The 20,256-nt window shown below is 42.5% G+C and overlaps 1 protein-coding gene across 6 annotated transcripts in view; it reads right to left on the bottom strand.

Annotated features, from left to right (window-relative positions):
- Positions 1–257: 257 nt before the first annotated feature.
- The window catches only part of LOC132648110 (nuclear body protein SP140-like), a 45,843-nt gene continuing 25,844 nt past the window's right edge, over positions 258–20,256 (bottom strand). Inside the window, exons 11-20 of one of the 6 annotated variants that reach the window (XM_060368740.1) lie at positions 19,787–19,852; positions 17,658–17,792; positions 11,014–11,118; positions 9,549–9,691; positions 7,331–7,378; positions 3,496–3,611; positions 2,714–2,819; positions 2,358–2,435; positions 2,043–2,180; positions 258–674 (exon numbers count right to left, since the gene is read on the bottom strand). In XM_060368740.1, the coding sequence (XP_060224723.1) occupies positions 588–674; positions 2,043–2,180; positions 2,358–2,435; positions 2,714–2,819; positions 3,496–3,611; positions 7,331–7,378; positions 9,549–9,691; positions 11,014–11,118; positions 17,658–17,792; positions 19,787–19,852 (1,022 nt within the window). In that variant the 3' untranslated portion in view covers positions 258–587. The other 5 variants (XM_060368741.1, XM_060368743.1, XM_060368742.1 and 2 more) reach the window with 5 other exon arrangements.

Genomic DNA, 20,256 nt, shown 5'->3' with positions numbered 1-20,256 from the left:
ACTCTAGAATTCCACACTGAGACTTTGGTTTTAGGACATTACCATATGCTGAGTCTTCTAGAGAAAGATCCAGAGTTGAGGCCTTTTCTCTCTTACTTGGTGAATGTTTCTTTTTTTCTTCCTGAAATCATGATCTTACTTTATCAACCCAGGGTAGCTGAAAATCACCATGTAACCCAGGCTGCCATCACACTTGCAGCTATCCTCCTGCCCTAGCCTCCCAAGGACTGGAACTATAGGAATGAGCTATCACATGATTTGAAGTCTTGGAAGGTTGTGATTTATTGTGGATTGTTCTCAGGATTTGGAGACAAGGAAAGACAGGCAGGGAAGCTAATGCAGCAGCAGAAAGGTTCAAGCCCCAATGTACCACACCCTTGGTTCCAGCTGAAGGCAGGGGATGGACCCCGAATCCAGGAGGTATAACTACCAGCAGCAGCTGTCTCCATGTGAGCCAGAGTAATCCTCCGGGGGATGATGGATTTGGTAGCAAATAATCATTGCCGCTGCAGGTGGGAAGACATGGCCAAAAGAGCAGATTGGGCCAGGACAACACCAGCAGCATCTGTGATGGCAGTCAACTGTTTTCACTTCTTTCCTATAGCAAACACTTCCTTGAAAGTCTTCTCAAACTTGGACTCCAGTTTAAGACCCATTTTGCCAAACTTGGGTTCCTAAGTAATAATAATAATGATAATGATGATGATAATAATAATAATAACAAAGACAAGAATGATGGAGCTTATGTCAGTGAAACAAACATTTCCTTCTTTATACTTGTGTTCTCTGATGGACCCTGTTAACTTCATGGTTCATTTATGTAAAAAGAAACCTAATCTTTGGTATTTCTGATAATCCCACCTAGGGAAAGATAAGAATCAGAAAAATTCTCAGGCTGGGTGATGACCCTCTGGGTCAATGTTTGTCACACAAGTGTGAGCCCCTGAGATCAGATCCCCAGAATCCACGGAAAGCCGAATGTGGTAGCCCACATCTGTCATCCTAGCACTCCACAGAGGCAAACAGGTGCCTTGTCTCAAAGAAGCTGACATGTAAAGAACAACATACAAGCTTGCCCTCCAACTTGATTCTCATGTATATTATAGCACATGTGTGTGCACACACACAAACACATCTGAACACACACACAAGTATGCACACACTCATATAAACATACACATTACACATTCATACACACACAAAGATTTAAACTAGGATCTAGAGAGATGGCTCAGTGGTTAACAGCACACTGTGCTCCTGCAAAGGACTCATGGCAGGCAGTTCTAGCAGCAGCTTTGTGTGATATGACACCTCTGGACTCCAGAGACCCCTACACTCACATGTACATAATATAGTGTGCCTTCTGCCAGAGACACATACATATATAGACATGGACACACAGAGATACACATATACACACAGTCACACACACACACACACACACACACACACGCACGCACGCACGCACACACACTTTTTCCAGACAGGATATCGCTGTGTTTGCCTGGCTGTTCTTGAACTTTCTCTGTAGACCAGGCCAGTGTCAGACTCAGAGATCTGCTGCCTCTGCTTTCCATATGGTAGGATTAAAAGCCTATGCCACCGCGCCCAAATGGTACAAAAAAAAATACTTTTTAAATTATTCTCCTCTGTGGGTTGGGGTTGGCTTAATTTTCCTCTGTGTGGTTCTGTAGCCTTGTAGACAAGGACAGAAGTGAGTTCTGTGGTGCTGGGGACCTTTCCTTTGATGAGACAATTTTTAGACACTAAACCAAAGGAAAATTCACTCCCATTTTTTTTTTCTTTTTTGAGATACTGTATCGTAGTGTAAACCAGGCAGTCTTTGAACAGAAGACAATCCTCCTGCCTCAACCTTTTGAATGTTGCCATCGCAGGCATGTACTGCTGTATCTGGCACACTCAGATCTCTTCTTTAGGGAATGTTATTACAGGAGGATACAGGGAACTAAACTTTCCAGTAAGCAGAAAATGAGGTGTGGCGTAACCCAGAAGAGGAGATGTCGTCAGAGAGAGATGCTGACCTTGAATGTGGTTCTGTGATTCTGGAAGATGAGCCTCATGTCTTGCACAAACTCTTTCACCTTGGGATAAGCCTGCTGACTCAGCTTCTTCTTAATGATGTCCAACCACATAGGTTCCTGCACAAGCACAACTGGGTCCTTAAAGTGGTGAGAGAAATAACAATGGCAGAATGACTGCCAGGCTCAGCATTTCCCTTCCATGGGGTCCCAGGAACAACAGAGCCTGTGCTCCTTGGGGATTACAGTCACAATCCCACAGTGCCCCTCCCAGTCCCATGACATCATGGAAGCCAGAGGTTCACCACCCTTACTTACATAACAATAATATGGCATCTTGGAAAAAAAGGAGCTCTCAGGACAGCAATAGACTCTCAAGAGAACAAACTCACACTTCTGCAAGACAAAGGGACTCAGTCAAATGACTCAGAAAGGCAGAGTCTACACACATACCCAGGAGGAAGGCACTATTCATGCCCATCAGGAACTTGGCCCAACGTGAGTGCTTTGGTAATGACTGAGTTATTTTTATACCACGAGGTTAGGCCAGGATTGCAGCATGATGGAGTGTGGCTTGGAGGCAAAGACAACCTTTGGGTGCTATTGTCCTGGCTCCCAGCCTGGTTGTCCTCTTCCAGGGGAATGGAGAAAGTGTGGGGTTCCCAGTGACTCACCAACTGTTCCTGGGGCACCATCTGCCTCTGCAGGATCTCAGATTCTGGACGACTCTCTTGGCTTCCTAAGGACTGAGTCCTACAGAAGACGCAACTCCACGGTGTCCTAAAACATTGCATGTGAAGTGAGCAGGGGACAACATCATTGAAAACAGCTACTGTTCACATGCCTGCCGCTGGGCGTTCAGGATTGGCAGACAGTCTCATCTGGGGAAGGGGTTCCCAGGCTCTAAAGGATCCCAGGTAGGATCTTAATATACCAGCTTTCCTATTAGGGGCCAGTCTTTAGAAAATGGGCTTTCGAGTGAGTTCTGTGTCTTTATTTCTTGATAGAGGTTGCTAGAAGCACAAGGGGACCAGGATATCAGGGCTGAACACTGTAAAATGGTCTTCAAAATATACTGGGAACCTTGGACCTCAAGGAGTCCATTACAAGGTGGTGAAATGTGGGCAGTGGTAATGCTTCTTTCTTTCACAAGTTTGTAGAGAAAAAAGCAGTTGGTATATACCACACCCAATCTTTTGGACAAGAGGCTTCATTGCACAACTGTGAGAAAATGCAGAAGTTGTGTGCAGGCAAAGGGCCTGGCCTTTACATCAGGTGAGGTATCCATATCACGAAGAACGTTGGCCTTTTGCCGACAGCATCTTGAAACAATTCTCTGGAGGTTCCTGTTTGATACCTGTTATTAAGAGCTATTGCTTTCCCCAGATCCACACACAGGCTGCCACGCTAAAAGGGTACTGTGTATGACAAGGAAAGGTTCTCGAATCTCACTCACATCTCGACTTCCACCGCTGGGATGTGACACTCTTCATGGAAGGCTCTGGGACAAGTATCACAGCAGAAGAGCGTCCCTCCATCCCGGCACACCTCACACTCATCTGAGTTCTCCATCTAGAAATGCAACATCTGCATCACTGGAGAGGACGCCCACAGAGCCACCACTGTGACACCTTCTGTACATGGCCTTTGCATGAATCTGTGAGGACACTGGAGCTTTTCTCAGAGATATTTAAGAAAACATTGGACACGGTGTGCAAAATCAGACTTTCTGGTCTTCAGTGATGTTTGGGAGAAAGGGACCATGAACCAGACCCAAAACCATCTTCCTTATAAAACTAAAGATCCTGTCACAAAAAGGCTAGTGTGGGTTTTGAATAAAAAAGGCCCCCATACATATATGTCAACAGAAAGGCACTATCGGGAGGTGTGGCCTTGTTGGAGGAGGTGTGGCCTTGTTGGAAGAAGTGTATCCCTAGGAGATGGTCTTTGTAACTCAAACCAGGTCTAATAACCTGTAGTCACTTCCTGCTGCCTGCAGATCCAGATGTAGAACTCACAGCTGCCTCCCCAGCACCATGTCTGTCTGTATACTGCCATGCTCCCTGTCATGATAATGAACTAAACCTCTGAAGTATAAGCCAGCCCAATAAAATGTTTCCATCTATAAGAGTTGCCATGGATAGATTATCACCTAGAATTTCTAGTCAAGCTCTTTCTTCTCTCTCAAGTTCCCTTTGTCAGGGTATTTTTATCACAGGAGCAGGAAAGAAAACCAAGACAGTGAACAAAGCTCTGACATCATTTTCTGGAAGCATAAAAAGAGAACTTTGTTCTGTGAAAGGGAAAAAACTGCCAAGTCAGCAGAGGTGGGACTCCTTGCCAGGCCTGATACAGAGAGCCTGTATCAAATTTAGTTTTCATCTAAAGAAGTTAAACTTGAGCATTATTTTTCCTTGCTGATATTGTAAGTATGATCTATTTATCAAAACCAATAGACTTTATACAGAAATAATAAAGAGACAAATACATAGCCAGTGAACAGTACACAATCACATTTGTGTTCAAGGTGCAGAAGTGGGTTATGAATGAACCACTGTTGTGGGGGGGGGAATCCCAGCCTAAAACCAAACTTACAGTTCAATGTTACATCCTATCTAGATATCTGGAAATGTCAGGAGGCCTAAGATGCGTGCATGGATTAAGGCACCGGACTCAGGAGATTGAGGCACTAGAATCATGAGTTTGAGGATAATGTAACAACAACAACAAAACCTACAAACAAATACTCAAAAATTATAAATAACTGAGAGGGTCTAGAATAGTCTATTAGTTTCCTCCCTGACTCTGTCCCTGTGGGAAGCCCCTAACCAACAACACGTATGAAGCTTGATTGGCAGGTTTCTGTTTCCTGTCACTCACAATGTATCCAAACAAGTTCCTCATTATATTCCCTGGGATGCTGGTGGGATATTTTTACGATCACTGTTAACACAGGAACCAGGATATATCTGAGTGACATCTGGACAGGAACACATGCATTCCTGGTCCTAACTTCAGGGAGAATGGTAACAGTTTGAGAAATGAGAGGTGGGTCTATATGCATATGGAAAAATCCCAGTTCAGTATGGTGGCACACACTAGGAATCTTTGCCCTGGAAAGTTGAGACATGAGGAACGGGGGTTCATGGACATTCTGGGCTACATAGTAAGCTTGAGGTTATTTTGATAGGACTACATGAGAACCTATCTCAAAAAAATCAAGGAAGGAAGAAAAAGATGTTGTCCATGGGCTGTTGGGAATTTTTTTACCTTCTTGTGACCATTTGGGGAACAAACATGAGCCTAGCTTGAGGACTGGTCCACCACTGCATGAGTGGGTAGGAAATGGGAAGTTGGAAAGGTGATAGACTCAAACATTCTGTGTCCCGCGCCATCTCTGACTTCAAGAGTAGCATGCTCTTCAGCATCATTCTTTGTGATTTTCTCTATCACTTAACTGCTGGCCATTTTCCTTCCCGGATCTTTCTCCTCCTCCAGATGCAAAGGCTGGAATTCCTCAGGTTTCCATCCTTAGTTGTAGTCTGTCCAGATGGTCAGAGTCACTCTCCAGCTGCAGGTTTCCACCTGTGTCCTCAGCTTCAGGTGTCTCACCTCTCCTCACCTCTCCTGCATGTTCTAATATTCAGCAGTGTCTGCTCTAGGGCTCCCTAGGTGTACCTCAAACTCAGCCTGTTAAGCTGTATCCCATCTTCCTACTGCACCCTGATCTTTCTTTGTCACCTCCATTTTATCTAACATGCTCCATGCACCATAGCTGGCTTCTCTCCTATCTTTCATCTCCCATCCAATTCCTTGTCCTCTGAACACTAATTTTTAGGCTTATTTAAGTTTTTTCTTCGTTCGTTCTAACAAAATTGACAAAATACAAGGAGTCAGGTGAGCAGGGAAGGCACACAGCCTCAAGCATTAGGAAGGTTTGTCTAAGACTGAACACCAGCCACACTGATATAGAGAAACAGTGATGGTTTTTGCTCCCAACCAGTGGGGCCCCCTCGTGGCTCCCCTCAGCCTGACCCGGGGACATCTATGAGAACCCAGTGACTCTGCAGGCAACTTTCTGCAGGACAAGAAGCAGTCCAGACCTAACACTTGCACACCAGGCCTGGTCTGCTCTTTCTGGGCTCTAGCTGCACATGGGATGCAGGCTAGGATGTTTCCTTTCCACACACTGCCCGTTACAAATGGAGTCTCCTGTGTTTTCTTCTCACCCTTCTGCAGCAAGCTTTATTACAGTCAAGCGATGAAAGGAGGAAGACCCCGAGCCCCGAAGTGGCGCTGTTTATATAAGCCCTGCTCGCACCAGAGTGGTGTGAGATGACGTATCATCCCCTGATTGGCTGCTCACCCATCACCCCATATGATGCCCCGGGTTGGGCTCATGACTTGGCGTGCTTTTGCCGAATGGTCATGTGCTCTAGGACTTGTTACCAGTTTTGAGGGCGGAAGCCAGCGCCATGGCAACCAAACCCCGGCTCTCCACATCCATACAGAAATTCGGTTCTAGAAAGTATCCAGGACTTTCTGACACAAAACAATCAAAAGAGGGAGTTTAAACAATCCTGTCATGGGCTAGGAAGCTGTCATGTGATGCTATCAGTGACATGGAAGTTTCCAGAATCCCAATCACTGAGCAGATATAGAGGCCCTGAATAACTTATGAAAGTGAAAGTAGATCTTGGATTCTGTTTCTCTGGGAATTCTGTTCTTACAAAAAAGACACAACAAAATAAGAGACAAACACCTCCCTTGTTACACTGTACATAGGAACAAGGATGAATTACATGGGCTGGGCATTTCTAGCTCAGTTGATTGATCCAGACTGAGACACTTTTGGCACATGGGGAAAGGTAGAGGCACTGGCCTTTAAAGCATTCATTGGACAGGTGAAATGGTAGCTTTTCTAGGAAGCTGGGTGGATGAAACATCCCAGCAGTTTAGAGTTCAAACAAGCTGGATGATAATGCAAATGACAAACAACATGCAAGCCTGAAGTTCAAATTCTCAGCGAGGCATGAAGCTAGTGTCTAGGGACTCGTGGCCCACCGACGTCTATGTTGGTATCTCTCTCACATCTCCAGCTCAAAGGAGTCAATGTTCAAGGAAGATCTAGCTATACCATCCACACTGCACTGTGGGTGGAGACTCTGGCTCAAAACAAGAAAAGAGAAAGGTAGAGGAGACAATGAGAAGTGATTTAGGTATATAACGACCTAACTGAGACACCATGAAGTAACATGCTGTGTGTATAAAACCACATGGTGAGAACTCACCTTTCTTTTCCTGGCATATTTTCGTGGAGGATTGGGTAGAAAGTTTCTCTGCAAGATAAAAGGACCTGAGTATGTTGGTTTCTGTATTTCAGTGGTGTGAGTCTGGCATTTCCAACCTCCTTCCAAAACTTTCTGCCTGGATGTTCTATGGCCTTTTCAGATCTGAGTTGTCTGACTCCTCCCTCTCCTCACCTACATCTGAAAGACTGTGGCACATGGAAAGACCTCCTGACATCCCTCTTTCTCTGGTGCATCTTCCTGAGGCCCTGAGAATTTCCCCCTGAATCACTGATTCAACCATTACATCCTCTCTGGTCCTACCCAACACACTTCAGCTTAACTTTCTATACCAGGACTAGCCAGCCCGCACTCACTTGTTGCATGAGTACAGGGTATCATATTCTCTGATGAGTGTGGAACACACAAGGATAGAAAACCTGGCAGGGGAGGAAGATTGAGGACAGAAAGCTCATAGAAAAATAAAACAATCTCCCTCTCTCTCTCCAATCTCCTTTTCGAGACAGGATTTCTCTGTATAACCCTTGGTCATATTACTTGCACTATGGAGGCCTTGAACGCAGAGATCTACCTGCTTCTGCCTCAGAATTTCTTGGCTTAAAGGTGTGTGCTATGACTGCCCCCACAGAGAACCAATCTCACACAATTAATGAAGGATCTCTGGAAGCTGAGGGTCCAGGAGTAGCCGGGACAAATACAGACTTGCTGGATAGAGAGATGATGAAATCATATCTGAGAGAGACTGTTTCTAATAGCATAGTCCTGGTTAGTGGGTTGTCAGCTTGACATGATTAAGAAGAGCAAACATCAGTTCAAGTATTGTTTATCTTAGATAGCCTATAGGCAATTCTGTGAGGGCATTTTCTTTTCTTTTTTTTTTTTCTTTTTTCTTTTCTTTTTTTTCTTTTCTTTTCTTTCTTTCTTTTTCTTTTTTTCAGACAGGGTTTCTCTATATAGCCTTGGCTGTCCTGGGCGCACTTTGTAGACCAGACTGTGCTTGCACACACACAGCTCTGCCTGCCTCTACCTCCCTAAGTGCTGGGATTACAGGCATGCACCTTGCCCAGCAAGGAAATTTTCTTGACTGTAGATTGATATAGGAAGTCTAAGCCCATGGTGGGTGATTTCATCCCTAGAAAGGTGTACTTAGCCTGAGTAAGAAAGGCAGCTGAACAGGAGCCAAGGATCAAGCCAGTAAGCAGTGTTCTTCTGTAGTGTCTGAATGCATTCCTGCCTCCATATTTCTGCCTTAAATTCCTGCCTGGGCTTCCCACCACAATGGACTATGCTCTATAAGCCAAATGATCCATTTCCTTCAACAAGTTGTTTTTGGTTGTGGTATTTTTCATAGCAGCACAGGAAGCAAAGTAGAACAAGAATGCTGGGATCAGCTTCAAACTGAAGTTTAGTTTTCTTTAGCTCACTTGAAGTCTTGGGTCCTTCCCTGTACACCAGATAATAATGGTGGAATGATCATATATGTCAACTGTCTTTTTCTTTCTTTCTTTCTTTCTTTCTTTCTTTCTTTCTTTCTTTCTTCCTTCCTTCCTTCCTTCCTTCCTTCCTTTCTCTCTCTCTCTTTCTTTGTTTCTTTCTTTCTTTCTCATTATTTTGAAGCAGAGTCTCTCTATGAAGCTCTGGTTATCTTGGAACTTGCTATTCAGAAATCCTCTCATCTCTGCATCCTAAGTGCTGTGATTAAAGGTTTCCACCACTATGCCTAGTCTTTACTGTCATCTCTAACTTCAAGGACATCACTGCTTTCTTATGTAAATTTTGGGTTTGGGCTGTTTAGGGTAGTATTAAAGTCCTGAACCAACAACTTCAAAACATAGGTTATGCCAAACACACAATACATCTTCCTATATCCACACAGGAGCCCTAGTCAGAACTCTGCATGCCCTTCTTTCTCTAGCCTGTCTTCCATTCGTTTGTCAGCTCTTTCTTTGGCTTCAATGCAGAAATCTATTTGCAATAACCTTATTCAGAATGGCCATTCCCACCTCAGAGCTTCTGTATCTGTGGTCTGCAACACTGCCAAGGGTGTACCTGCCAGCAATGAGGCTATGAGTGTAGGGTGCCTTCTCCTGACTGACAGGGAAACCTAACTGATATTAGGGTTTTCCCCTAACTCCATACCTATTTGATCTGTAACTGATGCAATAAGAAGCGCTGACCCCTCTCCCTTCCTTTACAATACCTCGATCAGAAATTTCAGGGGCCAGTTATAACAGCGCAGACTCAATTTCCAGTTCTTTGCTCTTTCATGGCCTCCCATAATTTCAAATTCTTGAGGAGTGAACCAGTTTCCATCCTCACATTGTATGGACATCACAGAGGTCCCTGTAAGACCACAGTTGGTTAACTCTGACTCTGCTGTGCCCATAGAGCTCAGATGTGAGGCCTCCAACCATGCTAGACCTAGAGCCACCCAAACTGTGCTGGATGTCAATAGCAGAGGAGTCAGGTGTCCTCTCAGGCTTCATGAATCTCCAGCTCAGCCCTCAGACTCCCTGACAGGGCTTTCATGAAGCCATCTGTATTTTTTGACTGTCATGCATGAAAAAATGATAATCATCATCATCAAACACCTGGTAAAACTACTTCAGGGCCACCTGGAAATGGAAAAGTCAGGCAAGTGAGTGACTCTACATTGTGAGTGGATTCAGCCTGATCTTGGGGTCTCAGGATGGAGAACAACCAGAGGCTCAGGTGCCCCAGGCAAGCTTGGAGCCAAGACTGCGGCTGGTTCCTGCAACTCAGGATTATATGGCACCATAAATTGGATAAGTTTCATGAGAATATCGAACAGAAGTTTGCCTGTCCCTGTAGTCATTGTAGACACAATCAAACATAAGTGAAATATCATTCAGTGGAAATATACTTTATGTTAAAAAGCCAGTTGTATGTTCGACTTCTTCATTATTATGAAAATACAAAAAAATTCCAACTACACAGTTTCACACCCACCAGGATGACCAAAAAGAAAAAAAGAAAAAGAGAAGAAATAACAGCTTTTGATTTGGGGAAGTTGGAGGCCTGCGGCATGGCTGCTGGGAATATAACACAGTGTAGCCACCACCAAAAACATTTTGGTGTTTCCTTATGGGTTTAATATATAATTATATATTATGTGTTATATATATAATTATTACATATATAATTAATATATTAATATTTAACATATAATCAAAATAAGACCCAGCAATTCCACCTCTGGGTATTTCTGCCCCCAAACTGAGCGTGTATATTCTCACACATGTTCTCCTCATATTCTCAACAGTATTAACTCATTAGGGCCAAAGTTAGAAATAATCCAAAGTGATGAATGAATAAAGAAAGTGTAATATGTATATACAATGAAATATCATGTTATTTGACCATAAAGGATTAGGGTGGAGAAAAACAGCACGTGGGCCCAGAGGAAGGAATGAAATAGTGGTGTGAAATGGCCCAGATGAAGAATATATGTAAGTACCATGGGATTATGCATGGAGGGCAGACCAGATGAGGATGGTTAAGGTGGATGGCACTGGATGGGGGCTGAAAGATGGATGGTGAGGTTATTGAGATAATGTAAGTGAAATTTCCGCCATGATAACTTAGAGCTAATAATAAATAACCCAGCATTCATTCATTTAATTACTACAAGTCATGAGACCTACCTTGCTTGAATTTATCCTTGTGTAACATTCCTTTCAAGTTACCACATGTCACGGGAAGCAACTCAGCACTGAAATCTGCAGTTGTATTTCTGTGCCTTCTTAGAACTGAAAAAGAGGATTTATTCTTCTGACCTCACTTTGTAGTTTTCATTCCCCCTCCTCCCTTTGGAATTATTTCGATAAAACATGGGACATTTTGCTCCTATCTTTAGTTTCTAAGTCATTCTTCCAAGTGGCATGTTGGATACATAATAACAAAACACGTTACCCCTGATTCATGAAAAACAGAAGGATTAGCAAAGAAATTTGGCTTCTATAAAACTGTCCTAACTCCTTTGCTAGTTAGTACACTGATTGCTACATGACCATGAAACATGGCTGTTGTCAGGTTATGACTGGAGTTGTCTAACTGTGCTGTTTGACTAAAGATGGTGGCCAGAGATGCTCCTCTTTTCTCTCCATTTGAGCACTGACTGCGTGAGCAGGGAGAGGAGATGAGCAGCAACCTAGTAGAATTGGGTGAGATCACTTCTACATCCTCTTTATGTCTGCTCTTCTCCATTTCTCACTCACAACAGTGTTTTTTGTATCTGTTGCTGATAGAGAAACCCAGAATCTTCTAGACTAATCTAAGAACTATACAGGAAGGGAAGAGATTCAATTCCACAGACGTAGAGATGAAAATTCCTCAAGCAAATTCCTGGAAGGTGAGAAGCTAAGTTTGCCCTGCCTGTCATCAGGGCAGACACCTGGATGGGCTGGGGGTGGAGGTGGGTGGGATTTAGACTGCAGTGGACTGAGAATGGTTAACATAAATCACCCTCTCATATTAGAAATAAAGAAATTGAGGTTAGAGACAAGGAACCGGACCAAGTCTATGAGGTCAAAGGAAGAAAAAGCTTAAACCTAGGTTTCTGTTTAGCACTCTGTACACCTGAGTGTACAGTCACTGCTGGGTGACACCCTGTGTGCCAGAGAATGTTTCCACTCTTGAGAGTTTCAGGTCAGTGGAGCCAGTACTGTAGTTGTCTAGGGCTCTTGTGGAGAGCCGCTTTTTTGTCAGGATGTTTTCTTATTGAGCTCTCAGCAAAAAAACATGTTTTCACCCTGGCCTTCACCTGGAGACAGGGATAGACAGGATGTTTTTGCCAACTTCACTTCCTTTTGTTTGTGTGAGGAGAGCACAGACTGGTGGTTGAGGTAAAGAAGCTTGACTTCTCCATGAACTTCATTGTATCAAAGTGCTTTGCTCTGACTATAAAAACGGACAGTGGAATAAACTGAGTGCCTAGTTTTCTACAAGAAGCCTTCTCTAAGAAAGCCCATGTGTAGTGTCTTTATTTTTTTTCTTTCAATCCTCACTCCCCACTCAAGAACTGTTTGAATCTGCCAGTGCTCTCCAGCAGTCTGGTGCCTGAACAGGGACCTGACATATTGGGAAGTAGTGAAGGACATGCGGGTGTTGGCCAGCTTAGATCATGAAGTGAAAAGGGCACAGTGAATAAAATTCGAGAGTAAAAATGGACAAGGCAGCAGCCTCATGTTTTTTGAATGGAATTTAATTAGAAATAGTCTGTCTATATGGCACGGGACTGAAAGTACAACTTTCAGGGTAAGAGAGAAAGAGGAAAGAAATGTGGGAGACTTTAGGACATAATGAGATTAAACCATCAGCTCTTCCAGAAGAGTTTTATGTCCCTCTTAATGATAATTCTTTGTTAGAAGAAGACTTTGAGAATAACTTAGATCCTGATGAGATTGCAGAGTTAGAGGGAGAACAAGCTAGGCAGAAAGAAGAAGATATAACTGAGTTTTATGGCTTTCCAGTTATAGAGCACCCTGATGGACAGGGTAATATGGTGAGAGTCCATTCTCCTATATCATTTAAACAATTAAAAGCTTTAAAAACTGCATGCTCTCCAAATAGTCCTATAGCACCTTTTACTCAAGCTGTGTTAGAGTCCTTGTCTACTGAGGTTCTCTTCCCAGGGGACTGGAAGCAATTAACAAGAGAATGTTTGACAGGAGAAGGTCATTTGTTCTGTCTTGAATGTATAAGTTTACTAAGTTCACTATGTCTTGGTTATAGATTATTGGTCATTGGGTATTTTTAAAATCTGTAACATATAGTTAACTTACTTAAAACCTAGGGTGGGATCCATTCTAAACAACAAATAGTTGTTACTCACATCCCAAAATTTGAAAAGTTAAAATATGTTCACGTAACAATTGATATTTTTTCAGGATTTATAATGACAACTCCCTTAGCAGGAGAAGCCACCAAACTCAGTATGAGTCATTGGTTATAACTGGCATTCCTCCCATTATAAATACTGATAATGGTACTGCATATATTAGTCAAGCTTTTCAGCATTTTTGTGCACAAATCATAAATCATAAAATCATAAATCATAAAACAGGTATTCCATATAATCCTCAAGGTCAAGGAATTGTGGAGCATGCCCATAGATCTCTTAAGAACCAATTGCAAAAAATAAAAAAGAGGGAGTCATATCCCAAAATCTTAATCATGTTTTCTCTTAAAATTTTTTTAATGTGGATATAAGAGGCTGTTCCATGGCTGACTGATTGTAGCACCCTAATACCAAAGATGATTATGCCCAGGTGAAATGGAAAGCTCCAATTACTGGAAGATGGCAGGGTCCCAACCCTGCATTAATTTGGGGAGAAGGAATGTTTGTGTTTTTCTGCAGGATACTGAAGGAGCCAGGTGGATCCCAGAAAAGTTGGTTCAATTTGCAGGAGATGTTCCCTGGAAGGAGGATGTTCCTACTGCTGTGGACTTGTGCTTGTGACACACCCTTGCTTCATTCTGCTCCCAAGAGAAGATATTGTGCAGAGAAACTTCTTAGATACAATGTGACTGGACTTGATTGATCTGGTAATCAGGACAATTCTCAAAAAAATCAGGAAGAATGGGAAAAAGAGGCCTGACTATGGGACTTCGGTCTGATTCTAGTTTTCAGCAGACACATATTTGGAAGCTTGCTTCAGAAACTCTTAGGAGGCCCTGTAACTGCCTATGTATGTTCTCCTTATGCTTTGTTGTTTGGCAAATGATAACATTTTTATATAAGAGTCAAACATTAATTTTTCTTGCCAGCAATGTACACTAACAGACTGTATTTCAAAGCTTTCAAATGGACAATATATTCTGGTTGTTTGACAGCCTTTTTTTTATGATTCCTGTGAATGTTTCTCAGGCACGGTATTCTGATAAGGGGTCATCTTTTAAGTCACTTTTATGGAATGTTATAGGACTTGGCTTATTACTCATATTAGGAACATGTCTCCTACCAGTGATAATTAAAACCTTAATCAATGCCTTTTAGAATGTGAAAGCTGATCTGCATAAGATTAAACTCCAGAGTCTACCCTAGTGGAGGTTGGTAGTCAAATATGGGTCAGATCTCTCTGAAGAATACTGAACCTAAGAAAGAGCATGAAGGATGGAATTCATGTACCAATGAAAAAAAAAGAATATATCCTTCAGGGCTGGAGAAATGGCTCAGTGGTTAAGAGCACTGTCCTCCCAAAGGAGTGGGGTTCAATTTCCAGCACCCACATGGCAGCTCAATATGGTGTAGACCTACAATTCCAAACTATGAAAAAAAAAAAAGAATATATCTTTCAAGAGAGACAACCTAAGACAGGCACAATCTTCTTCTACATAGCTCTTAAGTGATGGTCAATTTTTAAAATATAAAAAAGGGAGACCTGTGGAGAGACACTTGTTTTCAGGATGCTTTGTTGTTGAGCTCTCAGAAAAACAAACAAACAAACATGTTTCCACCCTGGCCTTCACCTGGAGATAGAGATAGACAGGATGTTTTTGACAAGTTCATTTCCTTTTGTTTGAAACAGTAGGCAGGATGTTTTTGCCAAGTTCACTTCCTTTTGTGTGTCTGAGGATAACACAGACAGGTGGTGGAGGTAAAAAACTTTGACTTCTTGATGAACTTTATTGTATCAAAGTGCTTTCCTCTGAGTATAAAAAGGGACTGTGGTGCCTAGTTCTCTCCTAGAAGCCTTCTCAAACAGATCCCATGTATGATTTCTTGGTTTTGTTTTGTTTTGAGTAAACAGGAAGTGTCTCCATGGTTAATTCAGCTACATAAAGCTGTGATGGAAACTTACACTCTTGCTTACTCTCTCTGGATGGTGGGATTACCAGTCAACAGAAGGTCTTCCACTCAGGAGTGGCTTTCCTAGGGACTCTTCCCCTCCACCCTCAAGATGCCACCCAGTCTTTGAGTCATGCTTGAGAATACCCCATGCCTCCTCCTTCTTCTGAGGCCTCAGACTCATTGCCCATTGGGAAGGTTTTCATCTGACTCATTCCTGCAACTGTCCCTCCTCTACTCCAGCCTGACTTTGGGCCAAAGCTCTGGCAACAGGCTCAGCAGGCCCAGCAAATACAGAGATCTTTTTCTCTCTAATTCTGTGTGGTTTTTTTTCTTTGTGGGACTAGAAAGTCTGGTGGATTACCTTTTATTGAACATGGTTAGGCCTCACATTTTGAAGAGAAAAAGGAAACACTGATGTCTATTCTAGCCTATGGAGAAGAGGTTGGTATAGAGAGATTTGGATTTTAGATCGAGATACATTTCATTTCCTACTACATTTTATCTCCAAGCAGAAGAGATGAGCAAGGAAACTGAGTTCTTGTTACATCCAGGGGCATTTTGACACTGTAATATCTTAAACACCATCAAAAAAACCATAAATATAATCATGGTCAGAATATGATTTAAAGTCATTTTAAAATAGTTATTATGGTCAGTCTTAAACTTTGCAAGTAAGACAGATTTGTCAATTCCTTGATTTTTATTCAAAACTTTTATAGAAGGTTCAGTAGTTGGCCTCAATTTAGTACAGGCCAAATAAAGTGACCTGTTAGTCTGCTCATATAATGACATAAGAGTTCCAGTGGGGTAAAAATACTGTAAAGTCCTTTTTTTTCCATTTGAGTGGGTTGAGTTGGTCCCCCAGGGTCCTGCACATCCTAAGGCAAAGTGGCAAACCCCCTTTGTGACTACAGAACACATTAGTGATATTGGATCATAGCAGCACGGCCCCTTACACCAGGCCCCAGTAAAAGAGCTGTATTTCTTTTAATGAGGTCACCCTGGTGTCTGGCCCCTCCCCTTTTCCTACTGTGGAAGTGATGGAAGCATCTCATGGGAGAGAGAACGAGCATGCTCTACCTCCAGTATCTTCCACAGCTAAGCCCATCAGATAAGAAACCTGAACAAGCACCAGTCACCTCACTTCTCTTCAACCCAACTTGGCTCGGCCCACACCAGCTGCTAGGGAATAGAGGTTGAGTCTCAGGGGACACTGAAATGGGATGGTGCTAGCCCTGCTTTTCATGTCCTGGTCTAGGGCTTGTCCAGGCTGAAGGAGACGATGTGCTTTAAATTAGAGAAAGCATCAAGGTTTATTCCTTTGCTGTTTGTTCTTTCAGACATTTCCTATCTCAAAAATTGGTTATCGGTCAGAAAGGGCTCTCAGCTTCTGCTGTGAAAGGCTGTCGCTGCTGAAAAGGAACTAGAAAGCTACAGGGCCGGGGCTGGTGAGATGGCTCAGTGGTTAAGAGCACTGTCTGCTCTTCCAAAGGTCATGAGTTCAATTCCCAGCAACCACATGGTGGCTCACAACCATCTATAATGTGAACTGATTCCCTCTTCTGGCAGGTGTAAATGCAGATAGAACACTCATATAAATAAAATAAATAAATCTTAAAAAAAAAGAAAGCTACAGGGCCTGCCCAAGATGAGAAAGAATTCAACAAAAGGGAGGAGGAAAAGGAGTGTGAGAGAGTAGATCTGGTTTTTGCTTACAAGTCACCAAATGTGGCCATTTTAATATCCGACATGAGAGGAAAGCATTTACATAAAAGTAAGGTTCAACTCTAAGGGAAGAAAAAAATTAGGACAGATAAGATTGATAATATAAATACAGTTCACACCCTTGATTCAAACAACTTTGCTCTTTGATTTTGCTGCTCTGTTGATATAATGTTCTTGTGGAATGTATACAATTTACCCTTGTTCATTCAAATGCTGATTTCTCTACCCCACTATCTAGTTTCAATCTGGACATTGCATTGTGATGCTTATTCTAAGCTTCACCTGTCTCAAGATTGTGTAAACATGCCATCATTTGTTCTCTGTGTTGCCAATGAAAACAACCGGGCAATGCTGAGCAATGGAGAGAATAGGGTGGGACATCCTCGTCTGGAGGGGAGGAGAAAGAGGATGTGGGAAGAGAGATCCATGAGCAGAAACCTGGAAATATGAGGGAAATGAACTGGACCTAAGATATGACTAAAAAGCAAGTATAATTTGGGAAATCTAAATGGGAGGCAGCTATGTGGGCTTGGAGGTTTAGGATGGATGGAGTAATTATTGCCCAACATTGTGCTCTAAGTGAATTAAATAAATCCTAGTCTATGTATGGTAATTTGGGTATACAGCTGGTTTACGAATAACCGGTGTTTAACTATAAGATAAATCAATATTAAATATTAATAATCATCAACACTGCTCTCAATTGACAAGTTAGTCTAAGTAGGTTATTTGTTTGTTTCTTTTAAGGCTTTAGATTCCCCCAAACTTTACCAAATCTCTGTGTGCTCAGAGGGTGAAGAGAAAGAACCACAGAAGCCATTTTACCCCTGGTCCGGGCAGAGCATCCTGGAGTCCTTTTCCTTTTCTTTCTCCTGGTAGCTGCCTGGCCACCAGCTCTGCTGCCACCTGGGAGGGACACAGCCAAATGCAGAGTTGAGCAGAGAACAGGTGAAAAGGGGAAGGAGCAAGGGAGGCATCAGCCACATCAGGCCACTTTCTCCATGCCCTGTGGAAGAGAGCTCATGACAAGGAGCCATGTTTTTCCACTCAGAAGTCAGAGTGTGAGCAGGATTCAATTGTGTTAACACTTTGGAAAGAAATCTATTTGTCTACACACAAGGAGACACGCATGAAAATGTTTTCAAAAACTACCCAAATTTTGTGGTGTGAAAATATGCATTAAAAAAAATGTAACCACTCTTTTTTCTCTTTTCTGAACAAAAATATACACATCATTCAACAGCACAGGAGGATCATTGTCAAGACCATAAGACTCTTAGTTTCATGAAATTAATATTGAGTGGGATTCCAAAGCCTACTTATGGACCTGATGCAAAGTGATAGTCATTTAGAAAATGGCATTTAGCTTTTCTCTAGAAAGAAGAAATCCCTTAGTTCATTCCTAAAATCATGCATCAGGGTCTGTTTGTAAATATATCTATCTTATAGGGATAAGATTGTATGAAACATGGCAACATCACCATGTAGATATATTTATGATAGGTTTGTTTAAGTTGGTCTCTCTCCCCACCCTTCTCTCTTTCCACCTCCCTCTCCCACTCCCCCCACCATGTGTATCTTCCTAGCTGTGTGTATCTCTCTAAAGAATACCTTTTGTGACAAAGGCTGAGCATGTTCAATATTTTGAAAAACAAATAAAACCACAGACACCAAATCAATTCCAGTAACCAATACATGCATTTTTGCATATGTGTGTATAAGAGTGAGTTCCCTTGTATATGTGTGGGTGAGCCTGAATGTGTGGAGGCCAGAGATCCAAGTTTGGTGTCTTCCCCGATAGATCCCTACCTTAACTGTTGACACAAGCCTGACACTAAAGCTGGAGCTCATGATATGGCTAGGCTCATTAGTCAACAAATTTGAGGAATCTGCCTGCACTTGCCTCTCCAGCGGGTGATTACAGATGTGTGCATTGTGCCCAAAATTTCATGTGGGTGTTGGGGATCTGTACTCAGGCCCTCATGCTTGTACAGCAAGCGCTTTAGCTGCTGAGCATCTCACCGGCCCTTCAATGAACACATTTGCAGACATGGACTATCATCTATGTTTCCATGTCTAAGTACACCTTTCTCTCTCCAGACAGACACATACTTCTATTAAAAGAGATGAATTTATGGACAAAAAAATGAATGTTTTCACAGGTACATATGTCCAAAAAAAGAAAATTTTTTATCACACACACACACACACACACACACACACACATATTCGCACATGTGCACATGTGGCCGGGTTGCTTCATCCATCCTTCTTTTAAACATTTTTCCATGTCAATAAATATTTCATACTGAGGATGACAGCACCTTCCTTCCAGCTGTGGGCCATTCGCTCTGGACCACCACATGTACAAGAATGAAACCATTTGTCAAAGACATCGTAGTGTCAGGATCCTTTGGTACAGTATCTGAACCCACATCTTACTGTAAAATTTTTGTGGGACGGTGGAGATTGCTCACTGCTTAAGAGCATAAATTTGCAAGCATGATGTCCTGTGTTTAGACACCAATGTCCATGTTAAAAATGCTTAGGTATGTGCCTATAATGCTAGTGTTAAGGGACTGGAGACAATAGGCTCCCTGTGGTTGCTGACTGGCAATTATCAGGGGAATATGGGAGAGAGAGAAAGAGACAGTGAGACACAGAGAGAAACAGAGAGGGAGGCAGAGAGCACATGCGCAAGACAGAACAGGACAGTCTCCCCCCTCCTCAGGCTATACATGTGGGGGCAAGTATGTGTAGCCATATGCACCTGTGTCAGTACAACACACACGTGCACACACACTATCATGGCTCAGAAACTCAAGGCCCCCAAGTGTGTAATGGGGAAGACTTTCATAAACTCTAGCGACAGCTCTAACTCTGTCGCTCTGTTTGCTTACTTTTTGGGCCTACAGTTAGTGGCCTCTTCCATTTTCGTGTTGACTGATTGTGGCCTTTCTTTCTTCCTTCAAAACAAACAAACAAACAAAAAGGATAAAATTAATTGTTCAGAGCTATAAACATAATTCTCTGGGTCTTATATGTCAGCAGTACTCAGATACTGTTCCCAGAAATGAGGCAAAATTCTTAACAGTTTAGTTGTGTGAAGGTTGATGGCACAGTTAAATTTCAGTTCTTTGTGTGACCTGGGCTATGGTCATAGGAGAGTACATTCCCTTGAACACCTTTGAAGAATAGAAAGCTCATTCCTGCTCGTGCCTTAGGTTGATTGAATGAGAAGTTTTGGAGCATTTATCTACCATGCAAATTCAAGCTGGAGACCATGCTACACTGTGAGGCGAAGAATGCTCTCAACTTCCATGTGGAACCTTTTTCTTTAATTAGTCTCCACTTTCTTAGAGTTGTAACA

The sequence above is a fragment of the Meriones unguiculatus genome, chromosome 15 (genome assembly GCF_030254825.1).
Source record: "Meriones unguiculatus strain TT.TT164.6M chromosome 15, Bangor_MerUng_6.1, whole genome shotgun sequence".
Lineage (NCBI taxonomy): Eukaryota > Metazoa > Chordata > Mammalia > Rodentia > Muridae > Meriones > Meriones unguiculatus.
The sequence above is the reverse complement of the archived record's forward strand: the minus strand, read 5'-3'. Positions and strand labels throughout refer to the sequence as shown.